Source organism: Papio anubis, chromosome 16, assembly GCF_008728515.1.
Source record: "Papio anubis isolate 15944 chromosome 16, Panubis1.0, whole genome shotgun sequence".
Classification (NCBI taxonomy): Eukaryota; Metazoa; Chordata; class Mammalia; order Primates; family Cercopithecidae; genus Papio; species Papio anubis.
In genome coordinates, this window is record NC_044991.1 from 34463006 (window position 1) to 34488035 (window position 25030).

General features: G+C 52.7%; 1 protein-coding gene across 3 annotated transcripts in view; it reads right to left on the bottom strand.

Annotated features, from left to right (window-relative positions):
- The window catches only part of ACSS1 (acyl-CoA synthetase short chain family member 1), a 55398-nt gene that overhangs the window by 25009 nt on the left and 5359 nt on the right, over positions 1-25030 (bottom strand). For all 3 annotated transcript variants that reach the window (XM_021921316.2, XM_009216674.2, XM_003905171.3), the window contains exons 2-3: positions 19612-19708; positions 7-206 (exon numbers count right to left, since the gene is read on the bottom strand). In XM_021921316.2, coding sequence (XP_021777008.1) covers positions 7-206; positions 19612-19708 — 297 coding nt within the window. The remainder of the gene's footprint in view (positions 1-6; positions 207-19611; positions 19709-25030) is intronic.

Genomic DNA, 25030 nt, shown 5'->3' on the forward strand with positions numbered 1-25030 from the left:
CCTCACCATCATTGATCCTCCCAGCCAAGGACGCCGCACTGAAGCCAGCAAAGATGACTGTGTGGACAGCTCCGATCCTGGCACAGGCCAGCATTGCTGCCACAGCCAGTGGGGACACGGGCATGTAGATGGCAACACAGTCCCCACGGCAGACTCCATGCCTCTTCAGCGTGTTGGCCAGGCGGCACGTGGTCTCCAGCAGTTCCCTGCAGCACAGGGAAGAGAAAGCCATCAGAGATTGAGGAGCGCCAAAACGCAGAGCAGTTTGGGGTGGAGCAATACTGCAAATGTTATGTCATATACACCCACCCCAGTGCCAGGATAACAGGCACTTGAATACTTAATGCATGGAAAGTACTTTTCCAGAAAAAGAAAAGTTTTTAACATTTGTAGATTGCTATTGGCAGAGATTCACTGCCACATTGCTAGGGTGACAAGGCTATCCTTAAGTACACTTATGGCAAGGTTTTGTTAAGGGAACAGGAGTGTAGGGGAGCATTTTAGAATCAATTCCATCTTAAAACTAGCAAGGCACATTCTTTGCCAGTCACGACCCACAGTCCTAAGATGTTTACAGCTGAGGAAGCAGCTTAATACCTGCAAAGGCAAACTCTTGCAACAACAGAATGTCCAGATGCCCCAATATTGCATAACATATGCTTTTAAGATGATTATAGGCATGCTTTGATGTACTTATGCACTAAAATGCCAAGGATAGCTTTCTTTCAATCAACAAAGTAATAAATGTCACTTTGTCAGCCTACCCGGAGGGAGACATAGCTTTGCTTTTACATAGATAAGACCCCGATATAAGAAATAAACAAAACAGAGGCATTCCTCCTCTTGCTGAGGAGGCCCTACTATGTAACTGAGAAGCTTTCAATAAACTATTTCTTTTCACTGAGCTCAGCCACTCGCCTTGGATTTCCTTCCTGGCAAGATCCAAGAACCTTCTCCTGGGATCTGGATGGGGACCCCTTTTTCCAGCAGCAGCTTCTCAGGGACCACAAGTGTCTGAGGCATAGATCATCATGGTTCCAAAACTTCTGAAAATGTTTGCCTCCAAAAGAAAGACTGATCTCATAAGACATTTAGTCGAGAAACGATAGGTCCCAGATTTCTGAATCAACACAGTCGAGGGGCACCAAACAATGCCCTCAGCGGACAGGCCCCCAGGCCCAGAGAGGGTGGACCCCAGCTCTGCAAAGCCACAGTGAGTCAGGAGTGAAGGCCGCACGCAGGGCAGCCACATCTCCCTGCTGCCCCGAGACAGCACGGGCAGGTAGAGCAAGCACCCTGCTTTCTCTTCAAGCTAGGGGACCATGGATGAGGGGAAGGGAAAGCACTGGGCACCTGCCCGGCCCCCATGTCGTCCCCCACGTCGCCTACCTCTACGGGGTGTGCGTGCCCTTCCTCTCTGGCCACTCTGGGGCCTAGCACCAGGTTTACCCGCCAATCAGGGTGCAGCATCTCTCTGGGCAAGCTGATTGGTTCAGGGCTGACACGGTGACCCAACCTGGTCCAGTCAAAGTCAACCATACTCAACTCTGGGAAAACCTGGAGCACGCGAGAGCTGCCCACTTGCCCGCCATGCAGCGAGAAGTGGAGGAAGTGGAAGCGATCCCAAGGTTGTCTTTCCTTTCCGGGCCTCCTCATCCCTCTGAATCTGGACCTGGCAATTGCATTAACCACTTTCCCACTCTTGCTGTACTGACTTTAATTAATTATTTGCAATAAAAAGAGCTAACACATAAGGAAGAATGAGGGGAAGCTAAGGCCCCTTCTCTCTAGGCGGGGCAGGCCACCAGCCCGCAACCCTTGCCCTCTGCAGAGGCCCAGAAAGCAGACCCTCCTCGGGCTTGCAAGGCCCCTCGCAGCATGTTTGCATAGCTCTCCTCTGTTCAAAGGGTAGTCAAGGAAAGGGCTCCCGAGAACAGTGAAGCTCAACGAGGCCACCCGGGAAACCACAGCAGAATGAAAATGAGCTCTCCGCATCACAGGCAGGGGCCTCAAGGAGGCCTTTGTTTCTTCCCAAGGCCATCTGCAGAGGGGACCACATGAGAACCAGCCCGCAGTTCTCCCCACAGCCAGCACGCCTGCCCAGCCTGGCTCCAGCGGCCTCTTCTGTGGGATTTCATCGTTTTTCCTTCAGGCTTTCAGAAGGAGGACAAAGGCGCCATTCAGTGGCGCCCCACCCACCCCTTGCCAAGGTTTGTGATAAAAGACAGAACACTCCCCAGGAAAACCCCCAGCACCAAGCTCTACAGAATCTAGGGCTCAGCAACACTCCTGCTACTCCGGGGAGGAGGCTGGGGTGGCCTGTGACCAGCTGAAGAGGGAGCCGTGGTCAACAGCAGGGAAGAGTCACTCAACATCCTCGGCCAGATTCCGTTTTCATAGCTCTGAGAGCTTAAGCCTCACTGCTACGAGAGATGAAGGCTTGAATGTATGCTCAACAGTAAATGGCGATGAAATTCAGTCCCTGTTCTGCAGACGGAGGGCAGCAATCTGAAGCCAAGAAAGGACACCAGACTGTCCCAACAGAAAGGCCTGGGGTAGCTTTCTGTAGTAGCTGCCTAAGCATGAGAGCTTATCTTTCTGAGCTGCCATGTGACCATCTGAGAAAGAGCAAGCACCCTCCACCTTGTACAGCTGTCACAAGTATTAATAAAAAGCAAGACCGACTTGGAAGTCTGCCAGACATTCAGCAGGAATTGTCTTTCCCGTCAGATGGAAACTCTCAGAAATCTGTGTGTGAAATCGTTTTCTAAAATGACAAAAATCAGCTAACTCACTTCAGTGAATTCCTAAGATGTTAAAAATCCCATTCTAGGCGCCTTGGGAGTGAGTGGGGTGTTTGCACTGGAGAAAGAAATTGACAGGGAAAGTGTCCTCCAGGAGCACAGCTCCGATGGGGAAATGACGGCACATGTGAAGGTGTGCAGGGCACTGAGCAGCTCAGCTTGGTGGTATAGCCACTGGGGGTGGCAGGGAACGGCAGCAGGGAGAGCTTTCTGGGTAGATAAGCTGTTGGGAGAAGGACTGGGGCAGAAAGAAGAGTGGATTTTCCCTATAGGGGCAGACGTCACCCAGTCATTGGAGCTGGACAGCTAAATGACAGCCTTCAGGGAGGGTCTAGAGACGAGGTTTCCCTGGAAGACTGAGGCCTCAACATGGGCCCAAGAGCTGAAGCAGGGTCTGGTGAGTCCCACACTCTTGCTGCTGAGTCCAGAGGAGAGGCTTCTGATAAAGGATTTGATCCAGGTAAATCTCAGAGCCCTCTCCCTTCCTATATTCTCTGCTAAGAGAAATACCTCGGCAAAGAAGTGGAAAGGATCCTTGAAGTGGAAAGGATCCCTTGATGTCAGGCGGTGCAGCCTCCTTGGGGTTCTGAAATCTGGCAGCCACATTTTGGCCCACAGCAGCCCAGCCTCTGCTTAAACATCACACTGCCAGAGCTCACCTCATGGGGCCACCTCTCTGTCACTTTGATAGGGAAACAGTCTACCAAAAATTGGACCAAGATTTGCAACTCTTCAAACTCTACCCCTTAGTCCTACCTCAGACCTTTAAAGCTTCCCAGAATAAATCTAATTTCTCAATGACAGCCTTTCAAATTCCTGAATATTCCCCACCCCTCATCCTCTTGGAAGCTTTTCCTCCCCCAGGTTCTCTGGTCCAGCCCTCCATGACGGCACTCAATCTCGGTAGACACCCCCAGACTTCCAAGTGAACCCCCACATTCTCATGCTGCCTGCCCAGAGCTGAATGTGGGTACCCAGACCCTTGACCTCAATTCTATATTTAACCATGTTTTTATTTTTAATTTTTTTTTATTTTTCTGAGGTGGAGTTTCGCTCTTTTTGCCCAGACTGGAGTGCAATGGCTCGATCTCAGCTCACCGCAACCTCCACCTCCCAGGTTCAAACGATTCTCCCGCCTCAGCCTCTCGAGTAGTTGGGATTACAGGCACACACCACCACACCCGGCTAATTTTGTATTTTTAATACAGATGTGGTTTCTCCATGTTGATCAGGCTGGTCTCGAACTCCCCACCTCAGGTGATCCACCCACCTCGGCCTCCCAAAGTGCTGGGATTACAGGCATAAGCCACTGCGCCAGGCCGACCATATGGATTTTTAAAATACCTGACAGGTGGCTCAAATTCAACATGAGATCACTAACCTGCACCCTCCCAACTCCTAATACATGTAGCAGATGCCCTTTAACTAGGGCTTTCTCATATTATGGCCATGGAAATGTTTTGTGTTTTTTTAAAGTAGGCTTTCCATTTATCCCAATCTAATTCTATCTCAATTTCTCCCCATCTCTCCAGATGACTTTTTTGGTTGTTTTTTTTTTTGAGATGGAGTCTCGCTCTGTCACCCAGGCTGGAGTGCAGTGGTGCCATCTCCGCTCAACCTCCACCTCCCAGGTTCAAGGGATTCTCCTGCCTCAGCCTCCTCATGAGTAGCTGGGACTACAGGCGTGCACCACCACACCCAGCTAATTTTTGTATTTTTAGTAGAGACGGGTTTCACCATGTTGGCCAGGCTGGTCCGGAACTCCTGACCTCAAGTGATCCACCAGCCTTGGCCTCCCAAAATGCTGGAATTACAGGCATGAGCACCTTACACACCAGCAATTTTTGAAGCCTGGATTTTTAAGTTTAAACTCTCATTTTTCATTAGCAATATCCTCCAGACATATATTATTGGAAAATATGGTCAGCAAACCTAGATCTTCAAATCATCGAAAAATAAATGTTGTTCAAGTAAGTGATCCTGCCATTCCAAGTACTCAGCAACTATTTGAAAGCACGTTTTTGGATATTCATAATTTCTCAGACTTCCACAAACCGAAATGTTACTGTTTCTGTATCAGAAAGATAACGCAGCCACTCAGTGACTGATGCCTTGGGCTACAGTTGCAGGAAACAGTGGCTTCCTCACTACCTGCAGGATCCTCTTTTGTGGCGCCCTAGCAGGTCTCCAAAGCACGGGGATGTGCAGCTTTCTAAGTCACTAGAATGAGTTAGAGTTTTACTTTTAAGTCCAAGAAGAAATACAACACTTGTCGTTCAGGTACCGAGCAGGATATTTAAGTTTGTCTGCAATGTAGACTCTGCCGGGTCAAGCTTTTGGTGTGGATGTATGCAAATGATGTGCAGAAAAACACAGATTTGGTCTTGTGTTCCTGGTGCTCAACACTAGGAAAATGCTGACTGGCCTTGGGGAAGGAAGAAGACTTATTATCAACTCTTAACATCAACTGGGAATAACTTTTATCAATGCTAAAGATATAATCTGACTGCAAGTAATTGTGACCAACATGATAACTGCCTGAACTCAGACGATACAAATGCACCACTACCCCCCACCCCCCGCCTCAGAATTTAAAATTAGTCCAAAACAGGAAACAGCTGGAAACAGAGTTCAGAGAAAAGAGAAGAAGAAATGCACTGGTATTTATTTTTTCATCTATCTTTCAATCGGAGCTAGCTTCGTCATGGTTAATATTGAAAGTATCTTTTTCTCCTAGACATTTCCTGATGAGGGCCCAGGGTAAGTAAGTCCTGTGTGTGCTGTCGTGTTTAAGAAATAAACAAATTGAGGCTGGGCATAGTGGCTCATACCTGTAATCCCAGCACTTTGGGAGGCTGAGGCAGGCAGATCACTTGAGGTCAGGAGTTCAAGACCAGTCTGGCCAACCATAGCAAAACCCTGTATCTACTAAAAATACAGAAATTAGCTGGGCGTGGTACTGCACGTCTGAATCCCAGCTACTTGGGAGGCTGAGGCAGGAAAATCGCTTGAACCGGGGAGGTGGAGGTTGCAGTGAGTTGAGATCCCACCACTGCACTGCAGCCTGGGTGACAGAGCTAGACTCAAAAAAAAAAAAAAAAAAAGAAAAAAGAGAGAGGGAGGGAGAGAGAGAGAGGGAAAGAGAAAGAGAAAGAGAAAGAAAAATTGAGAATGCATGATTGCTTACTGCTTACCATTATTCTGGCACTCAGTATTCATGAAATAAACACTAGCTAACAGACTTCTTTGTTGTCCATCAAGTACAAGGTCTGCTTGGGTAGAGATTTGGGTTTTGCTTATTGCCTTCTTCCCAGCATCCACCTAGCTCGTATAAGGTACTCAATAAATATTTGTTGAGCAAATGGGCACAGCAGGTGAACCTGAAGTGGGAAGGACCTCAGCCAAGAGCGACACCCACTCTGTAGACACCCTGTGTCCTCCTTCCCCTGAGGTTAGGCTGTTGTCACCTTGCATCACGCTGGCATGAAAATGTGCTGCTGCTCTGAGAAGCAAATGGGAAGGACCCCCCTCTGAGAAACCAGCCTACGGATACTTTTCATTTTCTTCTGCCAATAAGGGAAGTAAACCCAGGTAATTGTCTTGATATGTGAAGGCCTCTGAAAGACACGAAGCATTTCCCCGGGCTCAGTCACTTCTCTCCAAGCACTGGTGCTGACGGGGGCTGGGGGAGGTCAACTCCATGGTCTAGATCCAAAACTTGAAAGGACATTCCTATGCTGTCTCTAGAATTTGATATTTTCTTCTGCATGCTGTGTTAGGAAGATAGAGGTAGTAAGAGAAGAAAGGATCAGCCTTAGGGAAGGGAAGCCTGGCAAGGCAGACCCCTTCCCACACAGGAGGAGCGTGGAGGGCCACGCAAATCATGGATGGCCAGCTCGTGTCTCATGGACCCAGGCTTGGGGAACAGACTCCTTCCCACCTGGCAGACTCCTCTGGCCCTGACATTACTGTAGCCACTGACTGTCATTCAATGGTGGTAAGATTTGCTCACTCTGCTCTTTACTACCACTGAGAGAACAGAAGACCAGGAAGTCAGCTAGCAGGGCTCATAAACCAAGTATGAAATTTCTTACATCATTATTTGATGTCATGGCCGTGACATTTAGCAAAGAGAAGTTGCCGTGAAAACATAAAGTGGCAGCCGCACTTGAACGTGAATGGTCCCCTGGGCCAAGGTGAGCCCAGGCACAGCGAGGGCCCCCAGGGGACATAAGCTGAGATACCAGTAGTGATGCCAGCTCAGCCAGTAACAAGATCACTAAAGCTATGTGTGTTCTAAATTCCTTATGGAAAATGAAAGTCTCTTCCCTGAGGATTTGCTATAGACTCTGCGGAAAGTACTGAATCTGCAAGTTGATCACTCAGGAGTCTCATAGGAGGCCAAACAATGACGGATCAGAGAACAGGGCTCCCAACGCAGCACCCCACACCACTGGGGCCTGAATTGTCTAATCTGTGAAATGGCCTAATAATAGGACCCACTACCAAGGTGGTCGTGGGGACCACATATGAAGTTACAGACACCTTTGAAGGTGACCTGTAAACAGTGGCCATAATGACTGCAGAAAATACAAGACATGGGAAAAAGAGAATTGTTGAACACTGATGGACCTTTAAGAAAAGTGGGCACCTCAGGTGCTGCCTTCTCAGGAGGGCAGGTGCAAAATGCTGGCTTGCCTTATGGAAGCTGCTGTCTCCGTGTCACCAACTCAGGGCACATGCGCCTCAGCTGTGTGAATGCCTTGCAGGAAGCCCTCACCTGCACAGCCCGCCTGCTCCATGCCCCCAAGGCGGGTGCTGAGGGCAGGAGTAGATCTGAGAAGGATGCAGAGCCTCCTACATTTGGGGTTGCTGCCAGTCTGGGGGTTCCAGGCACTCAGCCCGAGGCCTGTGCTTCCAAAAGGCCAGAGGGAAGGCAGGTCCACCCCACATGCTCTGCACAGCCTACCACCATGTGCCATGTCATCCCGTCACTGCTCCCCTGCTGGCTACCCAAGCTTCTCCAGCATGTTTGCCTGCCGCTGTGAGCACAGGAAACCTCCTCTCCAGGCCCATGGCCTCCTACCTCTTCAACATCCGGGGGGTGTTCCCTCCCCCGCCTCTCCTCCCACCTGCCCTCACCCCACCCCCAGTTCACAGCCCCATCTTATGGAATGAGGACAGAACAGCTATCAAGCAAGTATCCTGTACCCAGGGCTGCTCCCATGAAGCAGGTTCCCATGGAGAACCCACTAAACTCTCACAAAAGCCCATGGGCTCCGAGCTCCCATTCCCTTCTTCACTTTCCTGATGAGGAAATTGAGGCACAGAGAAGTTGAGCCACTTTCTCAAGGCTATTCAGCTGAAGGAGTCAGGGCTGGATTCAAACCCAGGCCCAACTCCAGGGGCCTTGCTGTCAGCCAGCTCCTCAGTATTAGAACCACTCCTATTGCAAAGGCTCCCAAACTTCAAAAGATTTGCCCTCTGCGAATGCTATAATTATTCATCTAACATATTTCTTGAGTTAGTTTACTTTTTTAATATAAATTGATTCTAAGAATGAACCAAAGGCTCTGAACCTGAGGCTGATTCTCTGTTCAAAAGGGAAAGTTAGCAAGAAAAGTGCCCAAAGCCCCCACACTCATGGGGGTTCAACTGAGCCTTTCTTCTTGTCATCAGAATGGAGGACAGGGCTGAGGGTGGGTGTGGAACGGCGTTTTCCTTCATCATTCAGTGTCTGGCTCCTCGCTCAGGGCCATCTGCCCAGGGCACACCTCCCCAGGCACAGTCAGGTCAAATCCCACATCCTTAGTTTTTCTTTTCTCCTCTGACCAGAGCCCAGGATGCGGTCAGCTTCTAAGAAAGCCTTGTAGGATGGAAGTACCAGGCCAGCCTCCAGAGAAGCTCTGTCCTCATTCCTGTTAACGCCTGGTTTTCCCTTCGACCTCAGCACTTGGCTTTGGCCCAAGTCTTTCTGGAAAGGAAGTTCTTTTTCCAGATACAAAGCCCAGCTCACATGACTGCAGGAATCAGGTGTCAATGCCTGAAGAACTTGGGAGGCTCCTGCAGGCTGGCAGCCCAGGACAAGAGCACACTGGGGGACTCGGGTCCTGGAAGCCAGCCCTGAGAATAGCTGGTTCCCTGGCAGAACATTCACCCCTGGCTGGACAGACTTGTTTACCTCCTGGGAGAAAGCCACAGAAGTGAGTCCTTTCCCTAGTGGAATTTGGAAAGGGATGTAGGTTTTAACATTCTGTAAACATTCACTTTACCCTGTGGTTGAAAAAAAAAAAAACACAGGAGATTTTGCAGGTCCCACTCCAGGTTTGCACGCCCCACATGCCCTCTGTTCCGTCTCTCTGAATGGCTCTACCAGAGCCCATTCGGCTGCCACAGACACAGCACAACACAGGGCAGCCAACTTCACACAGAACGCTGCAGAGCCTGGACGCAGGTTGGGGGTCCTTCTATTTATCAGGCCTTCCTAGAAGTCCACAGAACATTCCAGATTAACACCTAGAGGAGAATAAGCCCTGGAGGGGAAGTTCGCAGACATAACCACACAGGTGGAAATCCAGAGAGCACAGCCGCTTGGCATACCTGCCTCGGGCCCAGCAACTTTCCCTGCTTCTTGGCAGCAGCCTAGAGAAGCATCAAACTCCTACAAAGAACAGGAGGCTCCTGCTCCCCAGTGCTGTGCTTGATAACAACCAGTTTCTCAGCAAAAGAAGCCCTGACTTACAACATTTGCCAGTGATCACTGTGCCAAATATTTCCACCACTGATTTTCAGCTCCTGATAGGGCTGACTGGACAAGGCGTTGGGAAGATATGCACACACAACTACTCTGTGGAGCCCGTTCGACACTAACCCCAGCCTGGGAGCCTGCAGCCCAAGTACCCAAACCACCGAGCCCCAGGAGCAGCCTCCTCCTCTTTCTTTGCAGCCACACCCCAGAAGCTGCCCAGATGCCCCACCCCAGGCCACCCTTAAAGTTCACTGGAACTAATTTTCCCCTTTATAAAACAATAATTGTTAATAATTTATGATTTCATTCCTTTTATTTAATGATTATTCATTTAATGATAAGTAATTGCTGATAAACCCTGTTATTTAATGATTATTCATTTAATGATAAGTAATTTGGCCAGGCGCGGTGGCTCACGCCTGTAATCCCAGCACTTTGGGAGGCCAAGGCGGGCGGATCATGAGGTCAGGAGATCGAGACCATCCTGGCTAACACGGTGAAACCCCGTCTGTGTTAAAAGTACAAAAAATTAGCCAGGCGTGGTGGCGGGTGCCTGTAGTCCCAGCTACTTGGGAGGCTGAGGCAGGAGAATGGCGTGAACCCGGGAGGCGGAGCTTTCAGTCAGCCGAGATCGTGCCACTGTACTCCAGCCTGGGCGACAGAGCGAGACTCTGTCTCAAAAAAAATAAATAAAAATAAAAAAAACTTAATTTGGAAGGAAGGGGAGGAGCAAAAGCATGCAGCTTTTTTTAGTCCACCCCTTGTGACCTCAAGACCACAATCCCTCTGATCCTGGGTTTAAGATGACATGGAGGGTCTGCAGAAGCTCGGGGCTGGGCTTCCACAGAGGGCACCGTACTCCCGGGCATAAGGCCAAGGGCTGAGAGCACACCCACACTCTCTCCATGGCAGCCCTTGTCCCCAGGCCACCTCACATGGCCTTGCAGCTCATCCCTGTTCAAAGGCACTACCCCAGGGATGCTGGAATCTGCACCAGGCTGAATACCCTATTGGGAGGGGAGCCCTTCCACAAAAGTGGCCCCATTTGCACCGGGAAAACATGCCAGAAACCATACTAAATGTTAGCCTGGAAAACTGTCCCACAATTTAGTTGTGAAGTCCAAAAAACTAATGGGTTTCTAATGTGAAGATAGAAGACTGTTCTTGTTGAAAACGGGCTGGCCTGCAGGCAATCCACATGAGATGGGCCACCATGGGTAGAATGAATACATCAGGGTGAAGACCAGAGCCTGTTAGTTACAGCAGATTTTGAACAGCTGTGGTGGCCAAAGGCCTTTGCACACTGAAGTGACTTTGAGGGTTTGGTCACCTGCATGAGGAGGAAGGACTGCCAGGCTCCATTTGAGTGGCCTGGGATCTGAGAAGGTACAGGTGGGATCCTTCTGTCCTAACAGTGGGTTGTGGAGCCCAGGTATCAGCCCAGTCAGGTTCCACAACCCACCCGCTGGCCTAGAATTGCCTGTGGTCACCACAGCGTCTTCTCCCTCTACATCCACGCCAGCCTGGCATCCTCCACCAGAGTCGCCCTTGCTCCCGAGGTTCTGCCTGTGAATCAGCATCAGACAGCTGCGCATGGGAGTGCCTGCAAGGCGTGCTGCTGCTCTGCTGCTGCGCAGAGCGGCTAGAGGATGCTGGGTTTCCTGGGGCAGCCCCACTCGCTGTGAGGGTGCCGAGACACAGGTGAACCAGAAGCAATGGTGGTTTCCCGAGTCCTGGACCCAAGCTGCAGGAGAATGTTTGGAAACTCAGCAGTGCCAGTGAGGTCTCTGGAGGCCCTTCTGATTGTGCCAGAGGTCGAGGCTGAAGGTCCCCCCAGAGGCTGCTCTTCCTACCTCCCAGGGATTTGGAAGCACCCTGCCTAAACTCCCTTTCCACTTAAAAGAACAGCGGTGATTTCCCTTTTTTACAACTGAATCCTGACAGATTTCTGACGAGCCATTGCTGCGGCATTCCCAGGGATGCATTTTCAAATACAGATTCCCATGACCTTCCCAGAAACTCAGAATGGCCCAAGCAAAGCCTGGGTACTGTCTCACTAGAAACCCTCCCCAGGGGACTCTGAGGCATGGCCTGCAGCTGGAAATCACTGCTGTAAATTCCAGCCAGAGTGACACAGTTGTTAAAGCTGCCTGGCAATTTCCCTGGCATGTTTGGAGACCATGAGGAATTCCTGAAGACATTCATGTCTGAGAAGATCCCACGTGACCACTTCTGAAGTCCCTGTCCACATGGCCTGTCTCCCTTGGTCGAGGCCATTCCCCTAAAGGCTTCATCCACGCAGAAGCAGCAGGGAGAGTGGGACTGTGCTGGCCCGAACAGGGGGCAGACACATTCACCATATCTGCAAGCGGCCCTGAAACCTCTCTCCAGGCTTCTCAGGGGAACTAGACTGGATTTGTGGATGGGAAATTGTCAAGTCCCCACCCATCCTGACCCCCTACTGTCACAATGTTCAGATGAGGTCAAGACAGCCACAGGGAGGGTCAGGAGAAAGAATGACAGGGGAGGCCCCTGTTGCAAGAGGCCAGCAGCACCGTGCCACCACCTCCTGTCCTGGCACCAGTAACTCCACAGCCTTTGATCCTACCTCCTCTAGCAGCCGACCCTCAGTCTCTGAACCCTGCACAAGGGGTCCTGGAGTCCTCTGGCATGAGCCCCCTAAACCCCAGCTGGTGTCAGTGCCTAATAAGTGTCTACTGGTCCTCTGAGGCCCCAGACACCTGGAAGACGTGGCCCTGGCCAGCAACAGGGCATCCTGTCTACATGCAGTGGAGTTCGGCCTGGGCACACCAGGATGTTTATTTAGAGGTGTGTGGAGGGCCAGAAGCCTCAGCTGCAGAGCCCAGGGGTCCCATTCAGACCTGAACTCCACTTCTGATGGGACTATAGACTCCTCAGTACATCCACCACAGTCAGAGCTGGGGAACCTTTTCAGCTGCATGAACTCCCAAGTTCCTAAAGCTCTATGGATACCAGAGTCCCCAGCTTTAAAAATCAGGGTCCCAGGCAAACATCAATATGAACTGAAATCCTTGGTGTCAGCTCCTGCCCAAGGCCAGACCCACAGAGGCAGTGTAAGGGTGGCAAGGCCAGACTGGACACCGAGGAGATACCAGGTGACTTGAGGAGGATGGAGGGCTGGTGCCCCATCCATCCAAGGCCTTGTGTGCAGGCCTGTTGCCAGGAGTTAGGGGTTCCTGGGCCAGCTAGGAGGTCTAGTCCATCCTCACCCCACTGTCGTACCCCACCCGGGGCTGCACTGGGCACCCTGCCACAGGGGCACACTCACTACTGAATGGGCTTTGGTTTCCATTCCGTGCACTGGACCCCACATCTAACCCACGGTGACACCTTCACTCTGTGTCTGCCTAGCAGGGGAGGAGGCAGTGTCAAGGGCAGGAACTTGGGAATGAAGATGTAGCCCCTCCATGGGGAAGGGATGGGGGTGAACTGAGCTGAGCTGCAGTTCTGGACAGGTGAGAAAGTTTCATCCACTGGCCCCTGTGCTGCCCACACTGTGCTGGTGGGGACTGGACACGGGCAGGACTGAGGGACCCCACAGTGCAGCCCATAGCAAAGCTGCAAGTCACTCACCCCCTGCCTAGTGCCTGCAGAAACAGGAGGGAAAACGCAAAACAGGAGCCACAAAGCTGTGTCCTGGTCCTCACAGACTCATCTCCAGGCGTGACCCTCCCCCTAGGGAGGCTGTGCCCCCACCAGCCCACGCCCCTCCCCACCTCCTCACCATCACCCGCTAGCTCCCACCCCTCGGCTCTGCCAGCTGTTCCGCCCCTTCCCAGAACTGGGCCAACCCCAACAGCCCCTGCATGGTAGCAGGGGCGTCACAGAAGCCGGGATCCAGCCTGCGTGGTAGCAGGGGGGTCACAGAAGCCAGGATCCAGCCTGCGTGGTAGCAGGGGGTCACAGAAGCCGGGATCCAGCCTGCGTGGTAGCAGGGGGGTCACAGAAGCCGGGATCCAGCCTGCGTGGTAGCAGGGGGTCACAAAAGCCGGGATCCAGCTCCACCGCAGGCGTTTGCTCGCGTGTGGACATAAAGATAAACTCCCTCAGTGTGGGTTACTGCACTGCAGTCTGAAGATGGGGCCTTTCTAAACTACGAAGTGCCAGGACCTCAGCACCCAGGAGAACGCAAGGGAGCACAGACAGCGTGCATAGGAAGACCCCAAATATTCCAGCGGCAGCAGCTGCAGCCCGGGGCTGGAGGAAAGGTGGATGCTGCTTTAAAAACAGCCCGTCCCGAGTAACATGGGTTCCTGTCAGATTCTGGCTCTAGCATGCAGATTCCAGACCAAGCGTCCCAGCCCGAGTCTCAGAGGCTGCCTGGGCACCCTCCTCTCAGGTGGGGCAGCTAGGCTGGGACTCCACGCCTCACCCGCCCTGGGAGCCCTACAGACCACACCGAGTTTGCCTTCCACAACAGCCGCTGTGTCACACACGGGTCAGCGAGGCTGTTCCCCCACAGCCTCCCGTGAGTTAGGATCCTCCCCCAGCTGCCCTGATGTTTTCATAAGGGAGTGTGCTCATTAGGGTAATTAACTTGGGGGGGGTGAGCAGAAGAGCAAAGGGCAAGGGTCACCCACTAGGGACATAGGGAAGGGGCACATTTTAGCTCATGCATGTGTCCTCCCAGGCAAAGTCCCACTGAGTACCATCACCCCTGAAATCACCACCCACCCACTCTCAGCCCCAACAGCCACGGGTCCACCCATGTCTTGCCCTTCTTCAAATCTGAAACCCTCTGCTGGCCTTCCTTCACCTGGCCCCGACCTGTGGCTGCAACGGGCCTTCATCTTCCAGGCACCCCTCTGGTTTTCATCCCACGTGTCCCTCTCCACCCCCAGCAGCCCGGTGGAGGAGAAGTGTGACTGCATTTTGCAAATGCGAAAACCAAGGGTGGGAGAGGTGGAGCGACAGGCTCTAGGTCCACAGCCAGGGTCAGGGTGGATAGAGCACAGCCTCCTGCCTCCACCAGGTCCAGGGCTCTGGCCCCTCCCCCTGCCAGGGTCAAGGCAGGCAGGGCACAGCCTCCCGCCTCCACCAGTTCCCAGACCTTGGCCCCTCCCCCTGCCGTGTCCTCACCAGTCCCCCACTCCTGCCCTCATCACACTTCCCCTTCCTCTGCCTCTCAAAACTCAACCCTCCACAAAGCCTTCTCCAACTAAGTGTCTGTGACAGGACTTCCTGCTTCCTGCTCCCCTCAAGGGACCAGCCACTTCTGTGACCCCCCTAAATGGCTGTGTTTGAAGATATCCAGGGCGGACAACAGAAACAAGCTCTCAGAGAGGTGGCCCCAGGCTCAGTCCCCGCCCCACCTCAGCTGTAGTGTGTGGCAGCTCCCTCTCCCTAGGGTGAACGGACAGGCCCTGTCATGCACGGCCCTGCGGGCCTCCGTGTCAGGTGCCAGGCTGCACAGATTCACAGTAAAGCCCCATGCCCAGCCCAGCACACCCACGGAGAAAGCCTTCCCTCAATCCCCTGGGACTCTGAGGCAGCTGGGGTTGGGGGAGGCCTGACATCCCCTCTGCTCCTCTGGTCAGGGGTTTCTCACTGTGCAGGACCCTGCCCAATAAAAAGGCCGGGAAATAACAGTCACAGAAATTACCCCCACCAGCGGGAGTTTCCACAGGGCAACAGCTCCCGGAGTGGCACACAGTGACTGCGCTTCCTCACAGACTCGGGGCCCAGTTCTGCCCCTCCGTGTTTCATGCATGCCTGCCAGGGCTGGAACACTGGGGCCATCGAATCCCTCCTTTTACAGATGAGGACACTAAAGCCCAGAGGGATAGGTCTGAGGCCATAGGACAAGCCAGAGCTAAAACCTGGTCCTCTGGCTTAAGATGCTCTCATTTAAGTTCAAGTTCAAGTTCACACCCCCCTACAGAGACCCTCAGAGAAGAGGTTCACTGATTTGGAGCCTCTGCAGGCACCCCCAGCCTGGCACCCACAGTCCGGTCTCTCCTCTGTGTGGGGGCATACCCTGCTGGCTGAGAAGATCTGGACCTGCACAGGGCCTCAGGCTGCTTCCTGCACCTGGAATCCAGCCCTAGCCTGGAAATTCCTGGCCCAGACCCCAGACCCCAGACTCCAGGCTCCAGGCAGGGAGAAACACACCAGCTAGGCAGCAGCCATCTCAAAGCCTCGTTCATCTACCTGGGCCACCGCTTTCCCAAAAGAGAGGAATTTGCATTTCTCCACATGGCCACCCCCCAGGGTCTCTAGAACCTGCCCATGCGAACTACAGTGTGAAGGACAGTCTTCTAAAACAGGCACCGGCCGGGGGCGTTGGCTCACGCCTGGAATCCCAGTACTTGGGAGGCCATGGTGGGCAGATCACTCCAACCCAGGAGTTCCAGACCCACCTGGACAGCATAGCGAGATCCCATCTCTACAAAACATAAAATGCTTAGCCAGGCTTGGTGGCACACACCTGTAGTCCCAGCTACTGGGAGGCTGAGGCAGGAGAATCATTTGAGCCCAGGAGCTCGAGGCTGCAGTGAGTTGTAACAGCACCACTACACTTCAGCCTGGGTGACATTTTTGAGCCCCTGTCTCAAAAATAAATAAATAAAAATAAAATAAAATGGGCACCTGCTGGAGAAGTGCAGGTAAACAGCCAAAAAGAACCGCTGCCCTCCCAGAGTGCTGCCTGGACCCACAGCCTCAGGGCCACCAGGCCCACAGCCTCTGGCAGGCACTGTTCTGCTCTGGGCTTTCAGCCTGCTGCTTCACCAGGGGAGAAGGGCTGCCTCAGCTAGCTCTGGGCAGAGGAAGGCTGGAAATGGAGCTGGGACCTGGAATTGGGTGGCAGACTGCCCTGGGAGATGAGTGCAGATGTCCCAGGCTGAGCCCTTCACCTCCCAGTGGGAAGTGAGGGCTGCAATTATGAAGGAGGAAGCGGGGTAAAACCGCGGCAGGGAAGGGGCTCCTCCTTCCCGAGCCCTGCAGCCAGCCAGCACGAGGCCCAACGTCGCTGCCCAGTTACAATGCTGAAAACAGCTCTGGAATCCAGTGAGTACTCAATAAATAGCAGCTACATCATCATCACGGCTATTCTTACTTGCTAGTGCGTTCAAGCTGTCATCTCCCTGTGCCTACTTTACAGTCATCTCCATTGTGACAATTACCCTGGGTGTACAGATGGGAAAGTCACACCCGGGGAGATTAGGGAGCCACACAAGGGCACAGGCCAGCAGCAAGATGGTACTGAACTAGAGCTAGAACGTGCCTCTTTCTGCAGACCCTGTGCCCCCGAGGACCTGGGGAAGCAGGGACTGCAAATCCTGCACTTGCAGGGTAAAGGCCGTGGGCACCCGTCCCAGGGCTGCATCTGCCTGTGTTGACCCAGCGTCACCTGTGCCTAAGGTCACGGTGGGGGTCAGAGTCGGGAGGTTTCCTTTGCCAGGTCACCTGGGATTGTAACACACAGACTTCCTCACTGCCTGCAAGCTTCCTGCATCGCCACCGGCATCCCAATCTCTACCAGCCCCAAGGGGTTTCTTTAACAGGCCCAGGCTGCTAGTCTGTACATTGATCTTCCAGCCGAGGAGGCCTGCAACCCTCCTAGGCACCTTAAGTGCTGTGGCACGAGGCCCGTGGGCAGGAAAGCACTGTGTTCAGTGGCAGTGATATGTCTGCTGGGAGGACAACCAGCACCAATGTCTGGGGGCTTCCCTCAGAGAAAGGAAGAAGAAAACCTCACATCAGAAACTTAGCATGACCAGGACAGTAAGGAACTCACATCCCTCAAATACTAGCTGCAATTACAGGTAACACTTTTCACTCAAACAGTAAACAGAAATGGTCACCTCGTATTAAGCCTGGCTAAAGTCTGCAAAACCATTTTGGAAGAGGTCTGTTTATTTTTATTTTTTTATTTATTTTTTTTATTTATTTTTTGAGATGGAGTCTGGCTCTGTCACCCAGGATGGAGTGCAGTGGCACAATCTTGGCTCACTGCAACATCCACCTCCCGGGTTCAAACGTTTCTCCTGCTTCAGCCTCCCAAGTAGCTGGGACTACAGGCGCACATCACCACACCCAACTAATTTTGGTATTTTTAGTACAGACGGGGTTTCACCATGTTGGCCAAGTTGGTCTCAAACTCCTGACCTCAAGTGATCCGCCCACCTCACCGTCCCAAAGTGCTGGGTTTACAGGCGTGAGCCACTGTGACCGGCCCCTGTTTATTTTTGGAGACAGAGTAATAAGTACTTTGCCAGGGCCATTTCAGTGCCATGGGCCTGAAGCTGTCCTTAGTTTTCATAGGCTGGCTGCAGTCCTGAGAATTCTCATATGGTTTATGTTTAACCACACATCTCCACAGGGCTCCAGCCCCACTCACAGACCGAACCGCTGCTTAGCATGCACTCAGTGCACCCACGGGCAGCGTCCAGCCGAGAGGGCATCGCACACGGCCCGCCGGCCCCAGGGTTCAGGCACACCTGAGAGACTGATGGAGGGAAACTGGCCTTTCGGGGAGTGCCATGGCTGGGCCCGCCCTGCCGGACCTCCAGGTGCAGCTCCTTTAGCCCCCGACCCCCAACAGAAGGATTTCATCTTTTACTGAAGAACAACTCCCAGGGTAGCAGCCTCAATTTCCTTCTCAGAAGGGGGTTTGTTCGCAGGCAAATGGAGCTGGGCCCACCATGGTGAGGGGCGGCTGCAGCAGCTTGGGTCTTCAGAGCCCCTGCACTCCAGTGTGCAGGGGCCACCTGGGGGGCTGCTCAGTTGTCCACTGGGGCCCGAGGCTCCCGGGCAGCAGAATGCTGCTGGCCTGTGGGCCACATGGCATCTGCAACCAGGGACTAGAGATAAGAAATGCATGCTATATAGGCTGTAAGTCTGACCGGTGGGGAGACGGGTCAGCAAAGGAGCCCTGGCCGAGGCTGGTGGAGGCTGTGATGGGCCTGAGGGCTCCTGGGGGCCGAGGAGAGGAACAAGCAGGACAGGGCCCACTGGGAGCTGCAGCAGATCCACTAGCATCACTTGTCTGCATCCAATAGTCAGCGTGAGTGCAGTTTTAGCAGGTTTGGTGAATTTGGTCTGTGATAAAACTGGAGTTCAAGAAACAAACAGGAAACTACAAGTGCCCCTTCGCCCCCAGGTCACCCGAGTGGCAGGGCAGTGACTACTGCTCTCAGGCTGCCCAGTGTGGACCTGCCTGTCAGAATGCTCCTCCTCCACGTTCCCTCGCTCCCGTGTTCCAGCCACGTGCACCTTCCTTCTACTTCTGGGACCCCTGGACCAGGTCTGCCCCTGTCTCCTCAGGACTGCTCCTCTTGGCCCATAGGACCTCAGCTGAAACATTGCCTCCTCCAAGAGGCCTTCCAGACTATTCAGCTCACAGTGGCCACCCAGCCATGCTCTGCCATGTGCTTGGGGATTGTTTGTTACTGCAACATACCCCAGCCCATATCGACACGAAGGCACCCAGTGAAGACCTGGTAAGTAATTGGACAAGAAGACCGTGGAGCTGCCCTCAGGAGAGTAATCACGCTGGATGATTGTGTGTGATGGGGACTTAGGAACTCACAGTTTAGAGGCACAGTGGGCCTGAGGCATCTCTGTAAGGGTAAGGTAAGCCTCAGGCAAAAGGGGTTTGCATGGAGAACAAAGGTGCTGCACCGACACAGCAGCTCCTACAGGAAGCAGCTTGGGGAAGACCAGTGCAAACCCCCCAACGCACACAGCATCTGAAACATGCTGGGCACATAGAATATGCTTAAGGAATCAGAGACTAAAAAGATCAGCTTAAAAACAAAATAACTCTTCTAAAGACGATTTTATTTATCGTCCCACCCTCACAAGGCACTGAGAGTGTGGCCAGGCAGGCTAGACCGGCTTTTACTGTGTTTCATTCTGCTTGCGTTCACGTTTACTTTTCCTGGATAAGAGAGCATTTGCGAAGCCAAAATGCACTCCTTGAGACTCACACAGCCCCTCCCTGACAGCCACTCAGTACACAGGACGGAGCTGGGTGCCTCCCTTGCACCTTGAACATTCGAGGGCACACAGTACCTGTAGGTGATCCTCACTTCCGTTCCAGGCTCATCGCGCTCCCAGATCAACGCAACGCTCTCGGGAGACTTCCGAACATGCTGGTCCAAGCAGTTGACTGTACAAAAAGAGGGTTTGCAGATGTTACACTTGGTGCTTTTGGAGTGAGAATTCAGCCAGGGTGAGGGATTGGAGCAGGGGTCTAGTTTGCTGTGGCTCTCTCTTCTCCCACTGACAGGGGCCCTGTCCTCATCAGTGATGATGTTTCTACCTGCTTGCAAGGAGAACGGTGAACAAACATGATCTCAGAGGTATAAGGTGATGTCCTGCAAATATTCTGAAGTGGTTGCTTCACAATGGACCCAACCCTGGCTGCATATTGGCATCTCCTGGGCCACCCCTAGAGACCCTACCCAATGGGCCCTGGGCCTTCAAAGCCTCAAAGACACCATGGTTGGTTCTGATGTGCAGCCAGGGCTGGGCAGTGCAGCCTGAGCTGTTGGAAAGAACACTCAGCGCAAACAGGTCATTCCTGTTTCAGGGCTTGGCTCCTGCAGTTCCCATCTGCCCAGTGCTTTCTTGCCCCCAAGGTTAAAGGTGCAAGAAGGGATGAGGACCCAACTCCCCCACGTGTTCCACTAGTACCCAGTAAACCAGCCTTGTTCCAAGAAGTGGCTCGTGATGGGGAAATGTCCTCCTGGTTTTGCAGAAGGCTCAGCTCCCTCCCTCTCCATTACCCAAGCTCCCACACATGACCCTCCAGCAGAAACAGTCAACTCTGTGGCACACCGGCACACTGTGAGAGTGAGGATTAGCAGCACGGGCTCCTCCGCCAGCAGGCTGGTCACTACTCATTAGATTCCAAAGCTGAGCCCCTTCTGACAACCCTCAAGCCAGCTCTCTTCACTCACTGGCCCATCGGTGGGTCCCCGGGTATGCAGGGACACGAGCCCCATGATTGGCTTTGGGGGCAGCAGCACCTGCCCACCTGGTCTCTCAGGGTCACCCCTGTATCCTGTTTGTAAATTACACCTCAAAAATGTAGTAAATGAAGACAGATGCCAGGAAAAAATTATTAATACTAGCAACAGACACAAGAAAGTTCTTTGAACTACTATTAACAGAAAAATAAAAGAGAAGAAATGCCCCCAAAATGGAAGAAAATATAAACAAGAAGACAAACTAAGAAGGGGCTCAGTGGCAGACCTGAATTTACACAAGGAACCCGACATCTCTGTGTGTGTTGGGGGAGTGGGCACGCTAACCTCTGTTCACTGTGGTCATGCCAAGTGCAGCATTAACCCCACAATGTTTTGCTGGGTGTTGGGTAGTCTCTTAGGAGCAAAGAGAAGCAGCATACAACCCTGAGATAGTTTAACCCAACCAGTCCTGGGTGCCAATCCTGATCAAGGCACCATGCTGAGCACTGAGGGAAATGCCAGGGCAGATTCAAAACCCCTGTCGTGGGTGCAGGAGACAGATGCAAACATAAGAAACATGCAAAGTGACCAAACACATAAGGTCGGTGGTGGCAGGCTCATAACACTTGTCCAAACAGGGAAATGGAGCTGAATTTACCCTAGGGAGGCAAGCCCTAGGAAGTTAAGAGCAGCCTGGGGCTGAAACAATAATTACTGCAAGAGCCTCCACAGAGCGAGCGCCCACACCACCAGCATCTCCCATTATGGATGGGAAAACAGAGGTCCTGAGAAGTTAACCTGCCCGCCCAAGGTCACACAGAGGCGGAGCTGGATTCAACACAGGCAGATTGGCTCCACAGTCTGTCCTACCATCCTACCCTCCAAAGTCACCTGATAACAGTCCAATTCTTCACCAGGCAGTGGAGAACTGCTCTATGCAACAAGTGGGAGGAAAGCAAGCTTTGCCAGTAGTGGGGGAAGAGGGGAGGAGGGAAGAATCAGGCTTGGTCTTACAGACAGGGGAAAGAATAGTGAGGCCAATTCAGGCAGGCGAGAGGAACATGTAAACCCTGAAGGAGATGGAAAAACAACACAACTGCCAGGGAGAAAATTAAAACACAGGTACAGCCGATATTTGCCAACGTGGTCCCTAGGCTGAGTCCAGTATACAGATGTGCTAAGCACCCTGACCAGGGTGTGTGGGCGTGTGTGTGTGAATCCAGTCCAATATTTACAAATCAAGAGATTTCACATGAAAGCGATGGACTTCTGGCTTCTGAACAATCAGCAGGAGATCATCCCTCCATAGAGGGTCCTATACCCCGCTGCCTGCCTGTCACCTCCAGTGACTCTGGGCAGCTATGACAAGCCTGGGAGTGCCCAGCTGAGGTTAGACATTTTCTGCACCCGCCAGCCCCCCCCCCAGGAGCTGGTCACAAATGCAAACTGTCAGTCCCACCCAGACCTGCTGAGTCCCAACCAGCCTCATAAGAAGCCCCAGGAGATGTGAACCCACTCTCACATCTGAAAAGCTCTGCCTGACACACTTGCTCCACTCCAAATTTGACCCTGGAGCCCTCCAGAAGAGTGGCCTGCCCAGGCGTAGATGAGAAAATGCCTCTGAATGGCACAGTGACCTACCCAAGGCCCCAGCCAGGACGAAGCAGGAAGGGCTGGAACCACGCTGGACACTTCGCCTTGGCATTCATCTCATTGCTTCACCTGCTCCCACAGCAGCCAGGGCACCAGGACACTTCTCTCAGAGAGAGTGACTGCCCGACTTCAAACAGGCCCTCACAACCTCCCAGCCCAGCATGACATCCTGCACCATTTTATACCAAGCAGGAAGGCAGAGCTGAGGAAGGTGGAGAGGGGCAGGCCAGCCCTAGGATGGACAGCACCCAGGTGCTGCTGGGTGGCCCGTGAGATAAGCCACGTGTCCCTATCTTTCCAGGACTGACAGGTGGCCTGAGTCCAGCAGATCAGAACGGAGCCCCAAACACAGTGTCCCCCAGGTGCCTCACCACATGCAGAAGGTGCTCAAAAAGTGGCCACCAAGGCCCCAGTGACCTGCCTCTCCCTGCTGGCCAAGCCACGTCTGGTGAGCTCCCCTGCCCTGGGGCCTTTGCTGTGGCTTCTCCCTGCCTGGGGCGCTGTGCCCTCCTCACACCCACACTGCAGGTCTCAGCCCAACGCGCTCACTCTCCCAAGCACCTCACTGTCCCGGACCCTGTGCATCCCCAACTCTTCCAGATGCTCGCTGCCTGCTGCGCTCCCGAGGGCGCCGGCCGAGTGTCCTGCTGGGGTCTGGGTTCAGGTAGCCTAGTCCAGAGCACAGAGCCGAGAAACAGACCACTTGCGTCCTCGAGCCAAAGGGTCCTATTGGGGTGTAACTGGCGACAGGTGGTCCCCTCACACCCAAGGGAGGGAGCAGACCTCTTCTTGTCTTTGTGGCTTCATCCCTCAAGTAGAAGACGCTCTCTTTTTTGGCCCAAATCAGCGCTTCTCAACCTTGAGTGGCATCAGAAATCCCCAGAGGGTGTGTTAGCTGGAGCTGGTGTGCCCCGCCCCCGCTCTGGGCATCTGCATTTCTAACAAGATCTTAGTGATGCAACCGCTGCTGGTCCTGGGACCCGACTGACGATGCGTGCACATGGACCTGCATGCATGTCCACTTTCTACGCAGATGCCAGATTTCCAGTGGTTTTCCTTTTCCTCTGGGACAGGGGTGATTACACACACTTGCCAGCCTCGTGAGCCACTGGCTGGCAGCCTGGAGTCATCACTAAAAACTCAGGGTCCAAAGTCCAGCCCCTGTCCAGCCACTCACTAACCACAGACAATGCACGTATCATTTAATCCAAGCCCATTTCCTAATCCTTGGAGTGGGTATAATGATCCTTGGTCTGGGTGGGACTGGAAGGATTAGGTGCCATTGGATTATTGCTGACTGTGGGTCTGATGGAGTCAAGGTGTCCCCAGGAAGACAAACAGAACAACCCTCCCCCCGTCTTTGTTCTAGCTACCACGGCTGATGCTCAGACCACACAAGCACCTGGAGAAAGCTCCATGTGGGGTTTGGGGGGACAGTGGCCCTAACACTCATGTGCACATGGCTCTTCGCACATAGTTATGGTTCCTGCTGATGCTTCAATTTCAGGATGAAAAGGCGGAAGGGAGGGGGAGGAAGGAGGTAAGAAAGTGAGGAAGGATGGAAAGGGGAGGGAAGAGGGGAAGAGAGGAAGGAGGAAAAGAAAATTCAAAAAAAATCTGCCCAAAGAACTGGGCAGTGGGACAAGAAAATTCCATTTCTCAGCATTTCCAAAAAGAGATGGGCAAGGACCTATGGCAAATTAAGGTGTAGCTGAAACTCCACTTCCTATTTCCAGCCTTTCCCAAGTTTCCCAGCACATGATGACCTGTACTTCCCCTGTCAGTGGCCCACACCATTTCACACTGCCCCATGCTGCCCAGTGGTCCCCACTATGGGACACAATGCCACTCCCCAAGGGCAGGGACCGTGTCCCTAAGATTCCTTTATCATGGGGACCAGGGTTGGGAATTACATCACAATCCCCCGCCCAGCCCAGTGTGGGCTTACTCATTCACTGACTTATGGTTCATCTCCTTATTAGAATGTGGGCTTTATGGTATTGAGCATTTTCTGGATTATTCATTGCTGTACATGAACTGGAGCCTTTATTTCCACATCTGTGCAATGGGACCACCAACCGCGTCACGTTGGTGTCATGAGGATGTGACAAGCCATGCAGAGCAGAAGGCCGTCCCACCAGGGCCCTCCATCGCGCTCACAGACGCCCAGGGCCTCACACAGCAGAGCAGTCCTTAATGCCATTAGCTGTTGAGAGTTTGGTATTTTTGTTCGCATTATAAAGAGTATTAGCATTCCATTATATTGACACATGTAGGAATCTTCAAGTACTCTTGTTGGTTATTAGAAAAGCCATCCCTCTTTTCCACCTCTAACTGAAAGTGGAACCCAGCATATGGAAATTCAATTTGAATAGGGAGTTACTATACAATGGAAGGCTTTTTGGAACAGGGTCTCCACTCATTGCCCAGGCTGGAGTACAGTGTACGATCTCAGCTCACTGCAACCTCTACCTCCTGGGCTCAAGGGATCCTCTCACCTCAGCCTTCCAAGTAACTGTGACTACAAGGTGTGTACACCACATGCTTGGCTAATTTTTAAAATTGGGGTCTCACTGCACTGTGTGTTGCAAGGCTGGTCACAAACTCCTGAGCTCAAGCGATCTGCCCACCTCAGCCTCCCAAAGTACTGGGATTCCAGGCATGAGCCCCGGCCCCTGGCCCACAATGGACTTTCTTTTAATAGCAATCTTCCCTGGCACGCTTTGAGATATTACGTCAGTCACAAAAATTGTTTTGGAAAATTTTCCCAGAGCATCTGTTATTTAAAATAAGTTGTGCCCCTGACAGCTGGAGAGGACTTGGATTCCTTGGGAGGACCCTCCTCCTAAGATTAGGGTTCCTTTTTC